The sequence below is a fragment of the Guillardia theta genome (genome assembly GCF_000315625.1).
Source record: "Guillardia theta CCMP2712 unplaced genomic scaffold GUITHscaffold_15, whole genome shotgun sequence".
Lineage (NCBI taxonomy): Eukaryota > Cryptophyceae > Pyrenomonadales > Geminigeraceae > Guillardia > Guillardia theta.
The window spans coordinates 292,121-310,093 of record NW_005434659.1 but is presented as its reverse complement, the minus strand read 5'-3'; the positions used below and the strand labels follow the sequence as shown (position 1 = coordinate 310,093).

General features: G+C 51.0%; 7 protein-coding genes across 7 annotated transcripts; 3 read left to right on the top strand and 4 right to left on the bottom strand.

Annotated features, from left to right (window-relative positions):
- Positions 1–4: 4 nt before the first annotated feature.
- GUITHDRAFT_161883 (hypothetical protein) lies at positions 5–3,089 on the bottom strand (the record flags this gene model as incomplete). The annotated part of the gene is made up of 6 exons (XM_005837091.1): positions 5–111; positions 162–346; positions 395–437; positions 483–570; positions 625–736; positions 1,008–3,089. 6 exons carry the CDS (start codon positions 3,087–3,089, stop codon positions 57–59), a joined length of 2,565 nt encoding a protein of 854 aa, XP_005837148.1. The 3' UTR covers positions 5–56.
- Positions 3,090–4,623: 1,534 nt separating this feature from the next.
- Positions 4,624–7,283, top strand: GUITHDRAFT_103980 (hypothetical protein; the record flags this gene model as incomplete). Its single annotated transcript, XM_005837090.1, has 9 exons — positions 4,624–4,667; positions 4,712–4,789; positions 4,829–5,039; positions 5,095–6,628; positions 6,675–6,740; positions 6,786–6,882; positions 6,929–7,067; positions 7,121–7,163; positions 7,213–7,283. 9 exons carry the CDS (start codon positions 4,624–4,626, stop codon positions 7,281–7,283), a joined length of 2,283 nt encoding a protein of 760 aa, XP_005837147.1.
- A 393-nt stretch (positions 7,284–7,676) lies between these two features.
- On the top strand, positions 7,677–9,077 carry GUITHDRAFT_103979 (hypothetical protein; the record flags this gene model as incomplete). The annotated part of the gene is made up of 9 exons (XM_005837089.1): positions 7,677–7,898; positions 7,970–8,038; positions 8,103–8,204; positions 8,250–8,332; positions 8,382–8,579; positions 8,636–8,697; positions 8,749–8,795; positions 8,856–8,960; positions 9,006–9,077. 9 exons carry the CDS (start codon positions 7,677–7,679, stop codon positions 9,075–9,077), a joined length of 960 nt encoding a protein of 319 aa, XP_005837146.1.
- A 505-nt stretch (positions 9,078–9,582) lies between these two features.
- On the bottom strand, positions 9,583–10,186 carry GUITHDRAFT_161882 (hypothetical protein). Its single transcript, XM_005837088.1, has 2 exons — positions 10,051–10,186; positions 9,583–10,003 (listed from the first exon to the last, which is right to left on the bottom strand). The coding sequence occupies exons 1-2, from the start codon at positions 10,161–10,163 to the stop codon at positions 9,784–9,786; spliced, it is 333 nt and encodes a 110-aa protein (XP_005837145.1). The 5' UTR covers positions 10,164–10,186; the 3' UTR covers positions 9,583–9,783.
- Positions 10,187–11,868: 1,682 nt separating this feature from the next.
- Positions 11,869–13,649, bottom strand: GUITHDRAFT_135348 (hypothetical protein; the record flags this gene model as incomplete). The annotated part of the gene is made up of 13 exons (XM_005837087.1): positions 11,869–11,960; positions 12,017–12,087; positions 12,131–12,153; positions 12,218–12,268; positions 12,316–12,382; positions 12,429–12,509; positions 12,570–12,601; positions 12,658–12,732; positions 12,787–12,825; positions 13,096–13,164; positions 13,368–13,410; positions 13,467–13,549; positions 13,602–13,649. 13 exons carry the CDS (start codon positions 13,647–13,649, stop codon positions 11,869–11,871), a joined length of 774 nt encoding a protein of 257 aa, XP_005837144.1.
- Positions 13,650–14,583: 934 nt separating this feature from the next.
- Positions 14,584–15,372, top strand: GUITHDRAFT_151236 (hypothetical protein). The gene has a single exon (XM_005837086.1). It carries the CDS (start codon positions 15,004–15,006, stop codon positions 15,346–15,348), a length of 345 nt encoding a protein of 114 aa, XP_005837143.1. The 5' UTR covers positions 14,584–15,003; the 3' UTR covers positions 15,349–15,372.
- A 123-nt stretch (positions 15,373–15,495) lies between these two features.
- Positions 15,496–17,300, bottom strand: GUITHDRAFT_151235 (hypothetical protein). Its single transcript, XM_005837085.1, has 7 exons — positions 17,266–17,300; positions 16,725–16,812; positions 16,022–16,675; positions 15,907–15,978; positions 15,746–15,856; positions 15,606–15,695; positions 15,496–15,558 (listed from the first exon to the last, which is right to left on the bottom strand). Exons 1-7 carry the CDS (start codon positions 17,292–17,294, stop codon positions 15,526–15,528), a joined length of 1,077 nt encoding a protein of 358 aa, XP_005837142.1. The 5' UTR covers positions 17,295–17,300; the 3' UTR covers positions 15,496–15,525.
- Positions 17,301–17,973: the final 673 nt, after the last annotated feature.

The following is a 17,973-nucleotide window of genomic DNA, read 5'->3' as shown; positions in this document are numbered from 1 at the left end:
TGATGGCGACTTCATCGTGAGTAGCAACTCTACCGACACTCTGGTCAGTAGCAACATCAGGTCTTGTTCAGATCCAGCTTCTCGCGGAATTGCGCCTCTATCGCCCGGTACCTGAAGCGGAAAGATCAAACCTTTCTCAAACCACCTCCAGCCTTGGTCACCTCGCCTCTGCATCCTCATCCTCCTTGCTCAGCTTCTGCACACTTGCCTCATCTCCCTCCTGTGGTTTGTCACGCCGTGCGAGGCCAAGGAGACAAGGTACATCAGCAGGCTTCTCCTCCGCTGCCTGCTCGTCTCCGGCCGCTAGCGCCTGCGCTTCAGCCTCCGCAGCTTCTCGTGCTGCCGCCTAGCAGCGCAACACATCATTCATGCTGCACCTTGGAGGAGCTCTTACCTCCTCCGCCGCTGCTTTCGCTGCTGCCTCCTCCTCTATACGCCTGCGGGCTATAAGAACTCGTGGATACCAAGGAGAACGTGCAGACCTCTTCTCCTCGTCCTCGGCTTCCTTCACTGCGAGCTCCTTCTCTCTGAACGCCATGCGTGTATGCATGTAGCGGACCCGAGCAAGCTCTGAGCGAAAGGGGAGGGGCGGTCAGTGATAAGAGAAATGGGAACAACAAGTACCTCTCTGAAGGAGACTGTCAATTAGAGTCTGCTCGTTGGGAAGAGGACGGCGGAGGTTGCGGGGGATCTCGAGGATGTGCAAAGTGCCTTGAGCATCACCCACTGCCAGCAGCTGAACAAGGAGGTAGTAAGACAAATAGAGTGTGCAAGTGCACTCGAAACGAGAACACTTTCATGTGATCGCGATTGTGATCATGCCAATCGTTACCATCATCATCATCATCATCATCATCATCATCATCATCATCATCATCATACTCCTCCTCCTCCTCCTCCTCCTCCTCATCATCATCATCATCATCATCATCATCATCATCATCATCCCAACGCACCTGCAAGTTTGCATTGTTGTCTGTCCAGAACTCCAGCGCCGTGATGGCGACCGGCCCAACATTGTGCTGCAAGGATGCTTCATGCGATCGGTCCGTCAGGTCCCACACGTCGACACATCCGTCAGCCCGCGACGTGACGATCACTCCAGGCCTCGTAGGGCTGAACCTCCCCCGAGTGAGGAACGTCGGGGCGAAGGAGGAGCGAACGACTGGTTCCTTAGCCCCCGACTTGAAGATGCAGAAGGTCCAGTCGCCGACGGTGAGCAGCGTGTCGTCGAAGAAGGGCGATCTCTGCAGCGAGACAACGGGACCGTAGTGTCCTGTGTAAGAAGACTTGAGATACGTCGCTCCCTCCTCCTCCGGCAGGATCCAGCTACCCTCGACGACCTCCCCGTCCTCCGTCCCGATGTTGAACTTGGTCGCATCCTCTCCCTCGAGGGCGGATCTGAGAGACAGCCGGTTCCCGCTCAGATCTCCGGCGGACTCGAGGGAGTTCATCAGGATCCTGTAGATGGGCGTCCAGACCAGCGATCCGCTCTTGTCCTCCTTCTTCGCTCGCAAGTCCCAGAACAGCAGCATGCCGTCTGAGGAGACAGTCAAGAACTGCTGCGGGATGCCGTCGGTGATGGTCGACTGGATCAGGTGGCCGGTGCGAGGATAGACCTCTTTGTTTGCAGGCAGCCAGATCAGGTCGCTGATGGCTCTCCGATGGCTCCCCTCAATGGTCGAGCTCAGCTCGTGTTTGATCAAGTTCACCTCATCCTTGCTTCCTGCGCCCTCTTCCGAGCCGTTGGCGGCCGCTCCTCCCTTCTCCTTCTTTGCCGCCTGCTCCTTTGCAGGCCCGATGTTGTACTGAAGGACCTGGCCTGACGCCAGGCCAGCAGCGATGATGTCAGAGTTCTTGGGGTTGAAGCGGAAGCTGTGGACATCCGATGGAGCCTCGAGAACGAACTGCGGGTGAATGGGATCCTTGAAGTTCCATATGAGGATATGAGACACCTGGACCTTACCGTCATACTCGACCTGCTCGTCCAGGCTCGATCGGTCGGTACAGGCAACGGCCACGACTCCCTTGGCATCAGGCATCCAGTCGATGGCTGAGATGATCTTGTTCTTGCTGTAGTTGATGTCAGTGAACGGAGAGCTGTACTCCTTGATCGCGTTGTCCGACGTGTTGCCCAGAGTTTCCTCGTCCCCGAGGTTCGCAAGGTCATCCTGGAAGACCTGGATCGTCTCGTTGGTCTGTATGGCCTCCATGATAAGAGGGACCGACCTCTCCAGCATCTCGTTGATGTTAGAGCACAGCAGCGCCTTCTCCTCCTCGGTATGCTCCTGCATGATAGGAGCATACTGCACCATGCTGTTCACAAGACGGTAGCGGGGAGTCTGAGTCGACATCTCCACCGTCCTCGACACGCACTGGTTGCCGCTATCTCGCAGCAGGCACCTGGTCCCATACACTCCTGGCCCCATCTCCTGGTTTTCCTTGTACTGAGGGTCACGATAGGGCTTGAAGTCCTCCACCTCGATATGGTCCACGTCATTCAGCTTCCCTCCCACTCCAAACAGCTTTCGCTTCTTCGACATGCTGAATTTCAGCCTCGGGCCCTGGGAGTCCCGCACAACCAGCGCATCAAGTTCCTCCGACGTCTTCACGGCCTTGCTGGTGTCTCCCTCCGGCGGAACCCACTCGATCCATGGCCGGTTGACGAGGTCAGGGTCGACGATCTCCTTGGGAGGGGGCTCTTCCTCCTCCGCCGCCTCCTCCACTGCCTCCTGGGCCGTTTCCTCCTTTTGGCTGGAAAACTTCTCGATAACACTCTGAGCCGCCTCCTCCGTGTAGCACAGGTAGTAGTTCTGACCGTATACATTATCCTCGTCCAGGACGACCAGGACCTCCAGCTCCTCAGCAGGCACATCGCCGTTCTTGAACTTTTCTATCTGGGCCTTGGCCGGCTGCCAGTCACTGATGACGCCGCGGAACTGGATGTCCTTGAGGATCTCGGCGACCGAGACCCTCTTGTAAGGAGCCTGCTCGGTTACATCTGTCCCTGACACCACGTGGAACATCTGCTGGGTGGTGTTGGTAAGGAAGATGGGGAAAACTCCCGGGGGCACTTCGACGTCGCCCATTGCGGATAAGAATGTCCCAGCTCCTGGCCCCCGAGGATATCACGTCGACGAGTACGGGTGTGGAGCAAGTCAAGGAATTATGCAGCACAAATGGACAGCTTCACTCATTTCAACCTGCCACAAAGATCAGCAAGGAACATGGTTGATCCTTTCTTGCTTTCAAAGACGAGCAAGATGCTGTGGCTATTCTACATGTATCAAGCACGAATCGGTTTGCTTCTGCTCGCAATCTCAACTGAAGGGGCATTTCAGAGCTGATTGAGTCCTTCTCTCTATCCAGCATACAGGAAGTTTTGCAAGTTCAGTCAGATCCAAGTTCTGCTCTGACCCCCGAACCCCTCCTAGTCAGCCTCAGTTCTTGCATCGAAATCATCTCAAAACAAATAGACTTTCAACTCAAGTCATGAGATGAAAATGATTGTGAGGTGAAATCATTTGTTGAATATTTCACATTTGAACAGCAACATCTCGATCGACATGAAATGGATCCTATCCCTGTTTGCCTTGTTCGCCAGTCACGTTGCTATCAGAACATACATCCTAGTCCTCCTAAAAAACTCTGACATGTGTCATGCTTATTTTCCCGTCTGTGTCTGTATCCTGCTCCCTTGCCAGCCAGACCCTCCCATTTTCGCCATACCCTCCTACTGCCCGCCAAGGCGCCATGGCCGTTGACGGTTAAAGAATAAACGACTGTACTGTAACTGTCATATAAAATATTTTTACATCATGTATACTGAAGATTATGAAGTAATTAGTACCAATGATTTAGTTTTTACAATTTTGTACTGGAGAGAGGAGTAGTTTTCAATTTGTCAGTTCTGGAATGAGCGTAGTGGGAGAAATTGTATAGGGTGGACAGTATGGCGATCGATAAGTCAAGAGTGATTTAGTCATTACTTTACAAACAAAATATGTATCATTTTTTTTAACATTTTAACTGAAATATTTTATTTTATACCAATATCTTTAAAATGTTTTTGGTCGTTGTACCACCGGGAAGGTACAGAGGCAATGGCGCAGGGAAACCAGGGATGGGCGAGGGGAGGGGACGGGGGCGGGAGGGAAGGGGAGAGAAGGGCGTTAGAGATGAGGCAGCAGAAACGCTAATGAGAGCAAGAAGATCCGCGAGCATTCCAGGCCCTCCCGCCCATGACGAGGAAGGACTGTCGGCAGGCATGGTAGGGAAGGGAGGAACTAACGGGCATAAAGATTGAGCGAGAGCAGGGGAGACTAATGCACCTCCGCGATAACACATGTACAAGCAGTACGACAGTAGAGGCTGGACGGAAGATGAGACATGTACGAGAGTGGGGGATGCTGATATTGTTGGTAGAACAACAGTGAACAGATTGCGAGTCTGGGTATCGGAGGACGAATATGAGAACTATGGGGACTGGTGAGAGCAGAGAAAATTTTTGAGTCTAGAAAGCAGGCGCAAATTTAACATTCGTCTGACAATGGGAGAAAACTCGGCTTTTAGACGGAAGGGGAATACAGAGGGAATGAAATGATTTGTGATGAGCTATTTTCGATGGAACGCTGGTATTGGATGTATGAGAGTAATTCCGAATGCCGGTCATTAGAGAAAAGCTTTCTTGAGGTTGAACCTACCTTTGCAGCTGCCCTGGAAACAAGGAAAAAGCGATGAGCCAGCAACAGCTTGCTCAGGAGCTGGTTCGAGCGTTATGTAAATGCAGGTTTGTCACACGATGTCACTGAAACTGTGACTGATATAGAGCTCCATGTAGTCAGAGCAATGCAATTGCAAGCGACGTGGAGATCGAAAACGAGCTTTCTCCTGAGCTGAAGAAAGAAGCTTGGCGAGAAATGCTGGCCTTCATGTGCTTGCACTCGGTCAGAACAGGAGCTTTGCACCCAGACTTCCTCGATGTGAAGTTGTCGGTCCATACATGCCCTGGGCAAGTAGGTCAGGAGATACAGACTCAGGTATGTGGACAATCATGCCCTGTTGTGCTCTCCTCACCCGATGCGATGCTGTCAGATCATGGTCTCACACCCTGCAGCATCGCCTTTCGCCGTTTTCTGTACTGCCAACCGAAATGCAGCTCCACGAGTGCAGTTGATGGAGAGATGGCTGATGATGCATCCTATTGAGCGGAGGCCTTTTGAAGAGGAAGCAGCAGCGCTGAGGGGATGGAGCCTTGCTCCCCTGCCCATGGTCTTGCAGCAGATGCAGATGCAGATGAGGGTGCAGATGCAGATGCAGATGCAGCAAAGGCAGATGCAAGGCCAGCAGCAGATGAATCAGCCTCGCCATCCTGCGAACATGCAGCGACCAGGCCAGGTGCCTGTGATGGTGGAGAGCAACGGGATCGAGCATGCGATGCAGAGGATGGATCTCAGTGACCAAGGCAGAGCTCCTCGTGCCATGGCGAATCCTGGTGGCTTCGCACAGGGTCACCCAACACCACAACAGTTGGGCGGCCGTGTCATGCCTCCTTGGGATGAGGCTGCAGGTGCAGGTGCCACCAGACAAATTCAGCTCGCGCCTCATCAACCTCCTGCAAACCCAGCATATCCGAACGCTGATCCCAACTTTCAGCATGCTCCACAGCTTCAACCTCCCAGGAACATCCATCCCGCCACCGCAGTAGGCACTGCTCAGGCTCATCAAAATATGGCCCATCGACAACCTCCGCATCCCCAGGGTCCTTCGCTCATCAGCAATGTGGAGCTCGAGAAAGTCTATTTCTCTGGCCCTGCTGAAGACAGCGATCTGTACCTCAGGACCAGCCTCGACACAAAACCTCCGACGTTCTGCACGCGAGTGATGTTTCAAAAGGTGAAAGCGGAGGACACTGAAAATCTCTCTCACGATTGCATACGATTTGTGGCGGAGACCTCCCCCCCGAGGGAAGAAATGGTCCGCAAAGTGAGCGTCTGCACGAGTGTAAGCAAGATCATCGCAGGATCCTATCAGAGATCTAGCGTTCAAATGTTCGGCTCATCCGGCAGCAACCTTTGTTCGAAGGGCTCGGATGTAGATATCTGCCTTCTTATTCCTGAAGAAGAGATTCAGAGAAATGCGAAAGGGCAGCGCAAGACAGCGCGGTTTCGTTACTTCCTAATCGGTCTCGCAAAGCTGCTAACGAGGCAAGGAATGATGAACGTGGAGCCTCTGCCAAACGCCCGTGTCCCTATCATCAAGTTCCAAGCGAGGGATGGGCTGGATTTCTCCTTTGACTGCGATCTCTGTGTGAATAACGTGCTTGCCTGCATCAACACCAACCTGCTCTTCACCTACACCATGCTCGACGCCAGAGTAAGGCCCCTGATCATGTGTATCAAACACTGGGTGAAGCAACGGCAAATCCACAATGCTTTCAGAGGATACCTCAGCTCGTACACGTATTCTTTGATGGTCATCCAATACCTGCAGTATGAAAGAATTCTGCCATGCTTGCAAAACCTGAAACGGGAAGAAGCAAGGCAAAAGAACGATTCTTCCTTCGCGGTGCAATGTGAGGGAAAGGAGTACGACTGCTACTTCTACAGGAATGTCGAGTCGTTAGCAGGTAACGTGTCGGGGCCTCTTCATGGAGTGACAGTAGCCAGGTATAGGAGAAAGGAACAATCCTTGCTCGCTCGGGCTGCTTCTGGTCGGTTTCTTCCACTTCTACTCCAACGGTACTGGAACACTTTTCAGCCACAGCAGCTGAGGCTTGTCTGCAGTGTTTTCGATAGGGGAGGGAGTAGTGAGCATCCGGAGTGGCAGGCTCCTCAAGAAGACAGCGAAGGGCTGGGACGTCCCAGGAAACAACAAGAACAGGTCTGCTGGGTAGGATCAGATTTGTGCGAAGTCACTGTTTGCACAGGCATGTCATCTGCATAGAAGATCCCTTCGACGTCAACCTGGACCTGGGGAGATACGTGGACGAGAATACCGTGAAGGATATCGAGATGGAGTTTGCAAGGGCGCTGAAAATCCTTCAGAGCTCGGGGAGGTTCAGTGAGGTGATAGGGAAGGAGGAGGGAGGAGAAGGGAGGGGCTCACTGACCCTGCGCAGCTGTGTGCTCCATGGACTGAAAGCGAGTCGATCACAGAAAGAGGTGAGGAGGAGATGGGAGTGAGTGCAGGGGCTTACAAGGATCCTTACAGGCATTAATATTCAAGATCATGTGGACGATAGAGGGTCGAAAGATGATGCTGAGGACGAAGCGGATGGATAAGCACAGGCTCGAGCATTGTATTCATTACTTGAAGATAAATAGGATCTCTAATTGACCGGGCCACTCATGGCTGGCCAGTCGGCTAAATGGACGACCCCAGGCTGGGTCCGACTAGCTGAACTGACCGTCACTCACAGGCTGAGCCTCGGAGCCGGGCCTTACACCGGCTCCCGGGAGTCCGGGCGGACGGGCCGGGGCCCGGCCAGGATGCCAAGGTCCATGGCCGGGCCCGGGGATGGTCACTCCTTGGTCCAGTCCTTGGTCCAGTCCGATCCTTGGTCCCGGAGTCCTGTCCTTGGTCACTCAACATGGTGTGCTGGATGAGGGGAAGGAATGTCGGGGATGCGGAGGGGGGCATGGCTGCTGTGGTTGCTCTGGTGCGCGTGCGAAGGGATGAGGGTGGAGAGCCCTAGGGAGGGGCAGAGGCTGCCTCAAGGACAAGACCTCGTCGTCAAGTTCTCCCTCAGCGCTCGGGAGGGCTCCTGCAGGGTCACTGTCCTGGTCAACTCCAAGGCTGTGGGAAGTTTGTGGGCGTGCTCGGGATCGGTGCTCGTCAGCGAGCACGAGCTGCAGCTGGGGAGGAACAAGGTGGAGGTTATGGACCAGGAGGAAAAGGTGTGCTGTGTGTTGGGGGCTTCAGAGAGGAGGGGATCGGCGCAGAACGCGCGCTGAAATGATGTATGCAGGATCCGGACGAGTCTGTGGAGTTTGATGTAGTCCCAGTGGTTCCCTGGAGGGAACGAAGCACGTGTAAGGTAGGAAGTGTTCGACTGCACTGTGTTGTATCCTCCTCTGCTGACATGGGTGCCGGGTCTCCAGCCGCATGAGGACGACTGCCTCCATGCGGTGAACGGGACATGCGTGATAACCAGAGACGCGGAGATGGGGAGGATGGGGAGGATCCCGAGGATATTCCACTGGGTGCTCGTTGCCCCACATAGCGGAGGTCGGGTAACTTTGCTGCAGGTCTGGGTAGGATATCACAGATGGGGGGGTAGGCGAGAGGTTCCAGATAAGTTTCATGCTTACATGGATACTTGGAAGCAGCTGTAACTCAACGACTGATTGTCCTTCTCCTGTGACATGGAAAAATTGCAGACATCCACAATGGCAGTTTGTGGTCTGGACAGATGATATGATCACTTGGCCACTTCACAACCAGGCCCTCGTTAACCAAGCAGATACATTTGCAGGTTTGCCAAGACTTTTAACATGCCTTTTGACGTCCATGGGATTGATTATGAACTTTCTATTCACAGAGTTGTCAGATATTGTAAGACTCGAAGTGGTTGAAAGGTAAAGTTTTCTTTGTCCAATGATCATCGGACAATTTGATCTGATGCGATGTGCAGGTTTGGTGGCATATACATCGATACGGATTTCGAGGCACTCAAACCTATAGACGACCTGATAGGTATGACTCATCGAAGCTTCCGAATCTTTCCTGATCCAAGAGCAAAAAAAGCTTCTCTATCTTTCTTCGTTGGTGCAGAAAAGGACATGGAAATCGAGGTAACTACATCCCTTTTGGATTCTGGCAAACGTCCTTACCAATTGAGATCCCTGTCGAAGGTCTGGGGGAACGGTGTGGGTGATATCTGGGTCTGCCCGTCCCTGTTCGGCGCAACCGCAAACAACGACGTGATACGAACCTTGATAGACGGCCTACCTGCCCAGGTACCCGAGACTCGTCTCGACCTCATAAGATTGATACGTGTTCAGGTTGCTGAGAACCTTGGCCAAGATCCCAATCACAAGACGGGTCCGTACTTTTGGACCAACACTTATGCGTGAGCTAGCTCCTTGCTATCTACTCGCTCCAGTCATACTCTACTGGGTGACGACAGTGGGGCTCTCGCGTGCATGTCTGCGGAAGAAGGAGCTTGCGAAGTAACCCGCCCTCGAGCATATGATCACCTTGAACTGACAGCTGTTACCTGCTGTTTAGCTGGATGATGCAGTAGAGATGGCGAATCAAGATCTCCGAGGAAGAGCATCGAAGGTGCTCTTTGAGGAGCTCAAGGCCGGGAGAGCTGTGGTGACTTTGAGATCATGTTGTGATATCGAGAGTAAACTTGCTTACTAGGTGTTCACAAGAGAATTCTTCTACCCGTGCGGTTGAATACTTCGATTCCAACATCTAACTTTCCGTCATTAGGTATGGATGGTGGGAAATGGACAAAGGAAGCAACAGAAACTTTGGCAACGCCTTCGCTGTTCATCACTGGCAGAAAAATTGGGGAGGAGGATGGAACAAGTAACCAAGCTGGGACACACAGGTAATTCCATCCCTCCTCATGCGATTCCCGATGATTTACTCTTGCATTAGACAGCAAGCACTTAAAATCCTTATCATTGAGCTCAGACAACTTCTTGACCTCGCGCCACTTCTTCCTCATCGCATGCCTGTTGCCCCTCAGGCACCGAGGAGACTGAAAAACCTCACTGAGCAGGAAGACTTCTCCTGCTGCAGCTGGAAAAAATGGGCGAGGCACCAAGATCAGCGCTTTTTGAAACCATACTTCTTCCGCTCGTAGAAGAGATCGGTCTTTGCACTTCCCAGGTTGACGATCTTCGGGCAGCCATCGCGGTCCTTCTCCTGGACGGTGCATTCCTTGCAGTAGAAGGCATCGGAGATTCCCATTCCTCCACAGATCACACAACGCCCTTCATACGAACCATAGTTACATTCATCGCAGATGCGGACCATAGTGTGCGGTCTGGGATAAATGTCAGAAGAGAGATAAAGGATAGAAACTTCACTAACCTGACATAAGAATCGCAAATGACACATTTCCCGTCACACTTCTCACAAAGGCGACCGATGGCAATGCCTGGCTGCTTTCTGCACATGATCAAATCGGGATGATGCTTTGCCATGGCGACAAGCTTCGAGCTCTCCTGGCAAAGAGCAGAGATATCAGAAAAATAATTGAACTGATTGAAATGTGACGCTTGACATCGGGATTTGACAGTGCTGTCCTTCCTCTACCGCTCTTTTGGCCTTGATTGTGTTCAACTTCCATGTTACCCTGCTGCTAGTCCTCTATACCACTGAGTTCTTTGTGTTAGATTTCCATCCTTACATTACTACATTGTTGCTGTTTCAGTGATAAATTTTCAATTCCCCACATGCGCACTTCCAACAAAGTGCATCTTACACTGTGCTGTCAATTATGGAAGTTACTAATTTTTGCTTCATGCACATGCATCTGCTCATTGATGTAACTGCCTCTTCTCATCTATTCGAGTTCAGTTTATGTTACTAACAAACATTCGTCATGCTCTTATTGCCCATAACTTGCCAAAAGCACCTTCCTGCCTGCCCATATGTTACCAAAAACACCTTCCTGCCTTTATCCTCAATTTTACTCTTTTACAACTTCAATCCCTCATAACTCTCAAATTTTCTTCCTTCTTCTTTCTTGCCTCTCGTGAATTTCTCCCGCATCTCTATCTTCCTTTGCTCATTTTGTGAACCTTGAAACTTTTCTTTCCCCTGTCTCTCCTCCTGTATCCTGATCTCTGCTCTTTCATCGCCCATGGTCTCCTTTCATCCTCCGTCCCTCTCCTTATCCCTCCTCCATCCTACGCTCCTCTCCTCCGCTCCTCTCCTCCGCTCCTCCGCTCCTCTCCCTGCATTAGCTGCCCTTCTCGAATCCCCTCAAAAAAAAACTATGTGGCCTCATCCCCTCCCGAGCCACCGGGCAGGCCCGCCCCGGGTTCGGCCGGGCCCGCCGGGGGCCGCCGCCGGCCCCCGGCCCAGCGTTCAACTTGCCCGGTCCGGGCCCGGGGGGTGGGGGGTGAGTTGCATTTCAAGTAAAAGACATTACACTCAGCCTACCTTTTACTCAAAGTTAAGTTAAAGATCAGTACGAGGACAATCAGGAGAGTCGAGGAGGCTTGACCCTGACACTGTCGCACAGGCCAAACGGCGAGAAGAGAAAGACAGCGAGAACCAAACCCACTCAGCCCTTACGCCGTAAGGGCTGAGTTGGGTTGCGAAGTTCTGCTCCGAGTGCTCTCTTCCCCCCGCCGGGGCCGCGGACTCCTGAGCGGCTCTCCCAGTCCATCTTCCGAGGCTGCGCAGTCTTCAATGTGACTGAGCTACCTCGTCCCGCGGTCAAATGCTGCGACATGTCGAACCGTGAACGGTCCGTAGGTCCCGGCTACCGCCGGTGCAGCGTTGTGACATGTTCATTACTTCACTGCCGTCCGATAATCACTGTGATTTGCTCCTTATTCTCTCTTCATCTCCTCCTACTCCACCTCCTTCTTGACTTCGCGCAAACCTCCGGCTGACGCTCGTCAGGCTGCCGTTGACCTCCTCACTGCATCGCGTTGAGCCGATCGAATGTCAGTGGGATGGAAAAAGAAAGAAACCTCACTGACATGTCAATATCATGAAGATCGAAAAACTCTTCCTCTGAATCTTGTTCATGGATATCCCCCGATGACTCAGCTTGATCCCCTTCCACCTCTTCCTCCTCCTCCTCCTCCTCCTCCTCCTCCTCCTCCTCCCCAAGCTCCGCACCACGGCTTGCCCTGAACATGCTCAGCCGTTCATCATGCAGCCTTCTAGAGCTCACCTCCCGCTCAGCTGCGTAACCCCTGCAGGTACGCGACGCTGCGGAGGAGTCAGCGAAGCCTCTTGCTTGATCGAACTTTCGTAACGCCCTGTCAACCGGCCGTGATCTCGAGAAGTCAGCGGCACAAGGGGTAGAGGCACTGACCTGCATCATCGTCCGCACCCGCTGCACGGAACGTGATGTATGAGATGAGCCCGGAGTGATAGTGCCACCATCTGGCAACCTTTCAGCCAAGATGGAAGATGAAAAGTCCCTCACATGCGGGTGAAGGCAACACAAGGCTGGAGCCATTCAGAGCACGCAGAGTCAGTAGCATCAGAGTGCGTGACAAGCGAAGGAAACAACCATGGCGCTGATCAAGGCTGCGACTGTCGACATGTAGAACTTGAGGATGACCTGCTGCGAGTCAGTGACCGGGAAACGTGACAGAGAAGTGCCCTCACTCCAAGGGCAAGACTTGCGAAGTAGAGGGGGATGCCCCATGAGAAAACCTTCATCATCACTATGAACCTGCGCATCGGTTAGTATAGGGACACTCTCCGCTCAACTATCGCACTTGTGGTCGCATGTCAGGTTCCAGAAGAGGAGGAATTCTTGTGATTCAATGATGAGCCCATCGGGGTTCGCTGCGCTGTATCTGAAGATGAAAGCTCACCCTTACCTCGAGTTTCTCCACAGGAGAAATGTTTGTCCTCACCTCTCAGAATCATGGATCGGAAAGTCACCTTCCTATGCGCTCCAATCACAATGCAGTGAAAAGAGAAATCAAGTCGCCATCACTGTACCTTGTAGGTGTGCTGCGCTATTTGAAGTTGCATCAGGGAAGCCATGATCATGATCGAGAAGTTGACCACAATCACCTTCAACCATGCTTAGAGGAACGATATCATAGCAATGGAAAAGATGCAAATCACAAGCACGCTGATGGCTGCCCAGATAGCGATGAGCTCATCCTGCAATTGCCAGTTGTGATACCAGACAGTTCCAACCCCTAGATCACATCATGAGAATAGAGCCTCAAAGGAGCTTCTTCGCGTCGATACCTTTTGGTGATAGAGTTGCATTCTTTGGTATGAAACAAAACATCAGTCACGATTGAGACTCGCGATGCAGTGGGTCTACCGCAAAAGAAGGCCACGAATCCGTCAAACCGGGTAACCCCTGATTGATAAACATCGCGACCTGCCCTGCATTCACCTCATATTCATCTTTGAATCCTGTACCTGAAACCCTCCCATCAAAGCAGACAGTCTTGCTAGTAATGACAGCTGGGTCTTCATCATGATCAGATCCTGCAAACTACAAGAAGTGCTCTTGGACTCTATACCATCTTCTCAGATGTTCGTCTGCGTTTATCTTCAAGTTTTCGCCTGCTTCATGTCTCAAACAACATTGTTCAGGGTTGCCATTACCAATTTCGCTGTAGATCCTATTTGGAAAACGAAAAAATCAGCCTCCCACAAGGTGATGGACGAGGAGAATGTGGACTTCTTACCCTGAAGCGCGAATCTTCCTTTGCCCATTCTATCTCTAATTGGCTGTTTTGAAATACTCAGTTTGGTCCCGCGCAATGCGCGCATAGCAGACGCCTTACAAGTGCTCCTTTTCCCTCTCGATCCGCTCCTTCTCCAGGTTCACCTTCATCAACTCTATGGAGTGATCCATCAAGTCTGATGCCTGCATTAAGATATTATGTTCGCACTCCTCCGCGTGACTTCTTCTCCCTCACCAGCCGCACACCCGCTGCTCCCACCATCGCTGCCATAGCCTGCGCCATTTCTCGGGGTGCTCCTTTTACAAGAAAACAAAGAACATTTTTTTTTCAAGCATTCACTACTGAGTCCGAGCGCGCACCAGGTAGAACCTGAGAAAAAGGCAGCAAGGATCCACTTACAAGAGTTTGTCCTGCCTTCCACAAATCTTCACCCCCCATAGCAAGAACCACCCCTACCAACCACTTTCGTGAATACCATACACCACCCAGGTATTTACGGTAAAGTAGGGGTTCTTAATTCATTTTTGACACTTACACCCCAATGTGCTCGTTAGCTACCACCGATATCTCAAATGACACCAACCGTTGCAATCTGATTCCTCAGATACCGTCTGCTGGTTGACTTGTCCTAGCATGGTCCTATCACAGAGTAGGGTATATAGGAGCTTGTATTTGGTCCTATCAGGGGCTTCAATAAAGTATTATGTCACTCAGCCTATGATGTCATAGAAGGGTCATAGAAAAACTTCTACTGCCTAGAAAATCACTGTACTTGTGAGCTGTCCCAGTACAAAAAATATATATTTAAGGTGCAAAGATTGTATCTATAGTACAGATCTCCAACTACGACTGCTCACTACAGTCATAAGACCATCATAGGACCTGTTTCAAGACAGATAAGAATTTCTAGAACCAATAAAGGGTACCAATGCCCTTCATTTAAAATTATTTGTAAAATGGTTTCCCTGCCCAAGGCCTTTGTCAGGACCCCTACCCCCCCCCCCACCCAAAAAGCACCTCTTTCATCAACGAGGTCTAAAACTTCCATTCCCTTTAAGACCGTAGTACCCCTGATTTACAGCAGAAAATTGACCCACCCACATGGCCACCACTTACTGCCCCACCCCTCACAACCCAGCATGTTGACCCTACTATTCTATCAATTAGTACCCTACCCCCAGGGGCTCGTATGGCTGTTGCGTCCCTATTGTTCTCCTTCCCGCCCTTCAGCACCTTGCCTCTTCTGCCAGCTACCGCCGTTCCTCCTCACATCTCCTTCCTGCTCCTCCTGCTCCCTCCTTTCACCTGCTTCATTGATCTGATCCGCCCCCCTCGACTCTCTCCCTGAATCATAGATTCTCTCCTTCTCCTTGCCCCTTGTCGGTCTCAGACCTGCCTCAGGGTCTCCCATCCTCCTACCTCCGTTGCTTCGTGAGCCCCAAACGTACCGAATTCTCTTTTCTTTCCGACTTGAGTCAATCTTGAACTTAGTCTTGACCACCAGCCTTCCCTGTGAAGCTCTTTATGCCCACGCCATTCTAGCAAAAGGCACTAGATCTGCATTTCAGCTCATTTTGGGGGTCCATCAGTATTTCTGACGATCGTCGGCCCAGTTCATTTCTGTTTGGCAACACATATGATGAAGAAGAGTAACCTCTTGTTTCTTTGCTGCCTATTGTCAATTTTGTTGGCATATTCTGAAGCTGTCAGCTCGTGCAGCTCAGTTTCTTGCCCGAGGTTCCTGGAGAACCTGTGCGGGTTGCCAGCTCCAGGATGCGAGGAGGCTCTCACTGCAGAATTAGCGGAGAAGCTGCAAGGATCTTATATCAAGCCCAAAGAGCATCCTTACCACAAACTGGAGTGCCCCAATTGGAAGCAGGTCTGGGAAAATTTTTCGACTACGCGAACGGAAATTGCGCTTTTCGTTTCTCCTCCGGTTGTGTCTTTCCCTGCTTTGAAGCTCCAACTTCGCAAAGATTGAAAGGTGGAGGTGAACGAGAGCGATTGTTCTTGCAGATTTTGTGTAGATAGCTCGTTACTGTTTCGAGTCCCTCGTTGCCAGTCAGGATGGTAAACTCTTTAGTGTAGACAAACGAATCAGAGGTGTTTTAGTGTGTGAAATCAACGATTCCTTTTCAAAAAATTTAATATTTCATCTTTATCTTGCTGCAGCCTCTGATTCACCGGAATCCTGCACGAAAAAAAATCATGAACGGGAAAACCAGAAACCAAGGAAACCTTGTAGGAGTCAGCTTCACTCTGCAGCTTCTCAGCCTCAGCAGCCTTCTCCTCTGATGCAGCCGACAGTTCAGATGCGATTGTCTCCATCTAGCCAGAAGATTCAATTAGATGGTGAGATCGGAGGAGATGCGCCATACCTGGGTCGCCAGAGTGTCGCCGCGGTGGGCGTTAGCCAAGTCCTTAATCTTGTTGGAGTTGGTGATCATTTCATCAGCTTCATCAACCTTCCCTAGTGCGTCCTTCAAAGACTAGGAAAACAATGTCATCCACTCTGTTCGGTCGCGAGCATCATTCCAACCTTTTCGGCGTCCTGATGTCTCTTCCAGCCGCTCTGAATGAGTTGCACACCCTCTCGCTCCAAGGTTTGAGCCTGTCTCCATGTCAGGGCAGCCCAAAGATTCAGAATATGGAACCTGAGTCCTGTATTCCCCAGCAACCCTCCTCTCCATACGAGCTTCTTGGTGTTCCTGGTTGGCAAGATCGATCTTTTCTTGCGCTGTCATCACTACAGGAGGAGGTGAACGGGGTGCTTCTTCCGCCTCCTCCGCCTCCTCCCCTTCACCACTAGCTGCCGCTGCTTCTTCGGGAGCCTCGTCGAGCATGTTCGTATTAGCTCTCAAAAGAGTTGCAGACCTCGGCGAGGAAACGGACTTGAAGGAAGGATTCCTCCCCCCGGTGGGCTGAATCATGATGGGGTACACGATCTTCGCACCAGCTGGCAACTTCTGTCCCGGCTTCAGCACATGAAATCCTGGGGGCAAGTTCCTGAGGTTCGGTTGGATCGCTACATTCTTGAACCCCTGTAGTTTCTTCTTGTACACATGACTCCACTCGTTCTCGGTGCCCTTCACTCTTTCGTGGTACTTGCGGAGGTTCTCTTGAAGTCTTCGAGCATCCGCGCTAATTGCTCCATTCTCCATGCTAGGCTCGACGGCGCCCCTCAACCTGTAGCTGATCGGCGTCTTGGCCACATCGTTGGCACGGATAGGAGAGCTGCCTCTGGTTCCTTGTGGTTTAGTAGGGAGCCTGCTCCAAGCAGACTGCAGCAAGACGCTGGGCTGACGACTCTGAAAGCATACATCACAAAGAGAAAGAAGTAAATCGGCAAGACCAAACCTTTGCATCCAATGTAGCTACGATGATTCCAATGAAAAGCAGTGACGAAGCTGCTGTTATTAACAAATGCTTCGTATCCAGCCGCCTCCTGGAAGCAAGGACATAAGTCATGGCTCGATCGTTTTGAGTTGAGCAAAACTTCTCTTCAAATATAATCAAAAGAGAATGGACGCGCTCACAAAGATGCACCGCAAATAGTCGAATTTTAAGAGTAGACACAACAAAAATTTCTCAATCCCTTGTCAAGATCATCTAAATTCCAGCTGCAGCACTCTTTTGGTCTACAAATCATTGCCCATCTAAACTTTCCATCCAATCTTATCAATACTCCCGGTTCTCCACATTCTTCCATTCCATAACCCCCCACTGAGCCAGTTCACTGCGTTCTATACTACCTGAAAGTAGAAGCCTTCTTGTCTGTTTACAGACCTTCCTTACCTACAGCACCTACAGCACTACCATAGTCTCTCTATCCCCTTCTCTCCTCCTCCAACTTCGCTTCTCTCCACCTCCACTCTCCTCTCTCCACCTCCATGAGCACCTGGACGAAGCCGCAGCATCTTCCGCCATGGCGAAGAGACAGCGTTAACTGTCATAACGGAAAGTGGTTAGACATGTAACAGCCATATCTTTTCGCCGCAACAAGCATAGGAATGAGATGCTGACTTTGGGGTTTTGTAATATTATTGGTGAGGCGGACTTGATTTTTCTACTGACAACTAATTGCGATGTTTTACTCACAAACCCCCCGTTGCAAAAATGACTGGTGGAGAAGGAAGATCGAAACGAGCAAGAGGCTGAAAACATGACGAGAAAGCAGAGAAACTATCAACAGATCCATGACTTACAAACATTGATTCAACATATGTTGCAACTCACACGTTCACCCACATAACGTACAGTTTGTAAACCGTATCACAAAAAGGAAACGCATACTGGATCAAGCCATTGACAGATATACTCAATTTTCAGAGCTTGCATGATGGTGAAATAGCCCAAGTTAAGCATGGAATGATGAATTTGACATATAAGTTGTAGACTGTCGATTACAAACCTTATTTCAGACGAGATCGACCAAGCATCAGCCAGAGAGTGTTTGATGAAACAAAGATAGTTGGCTTATCATCGACCCTCGTTCTGTTGCACATGTTGATTGGTATGAATCTATTCTCATCTGCAAGTCAAAAGCAACAGAAAATTAAAAGTGAGGCTCGTTTTGCGATGTAGATGTGGTAGGATGTGTAGTCTC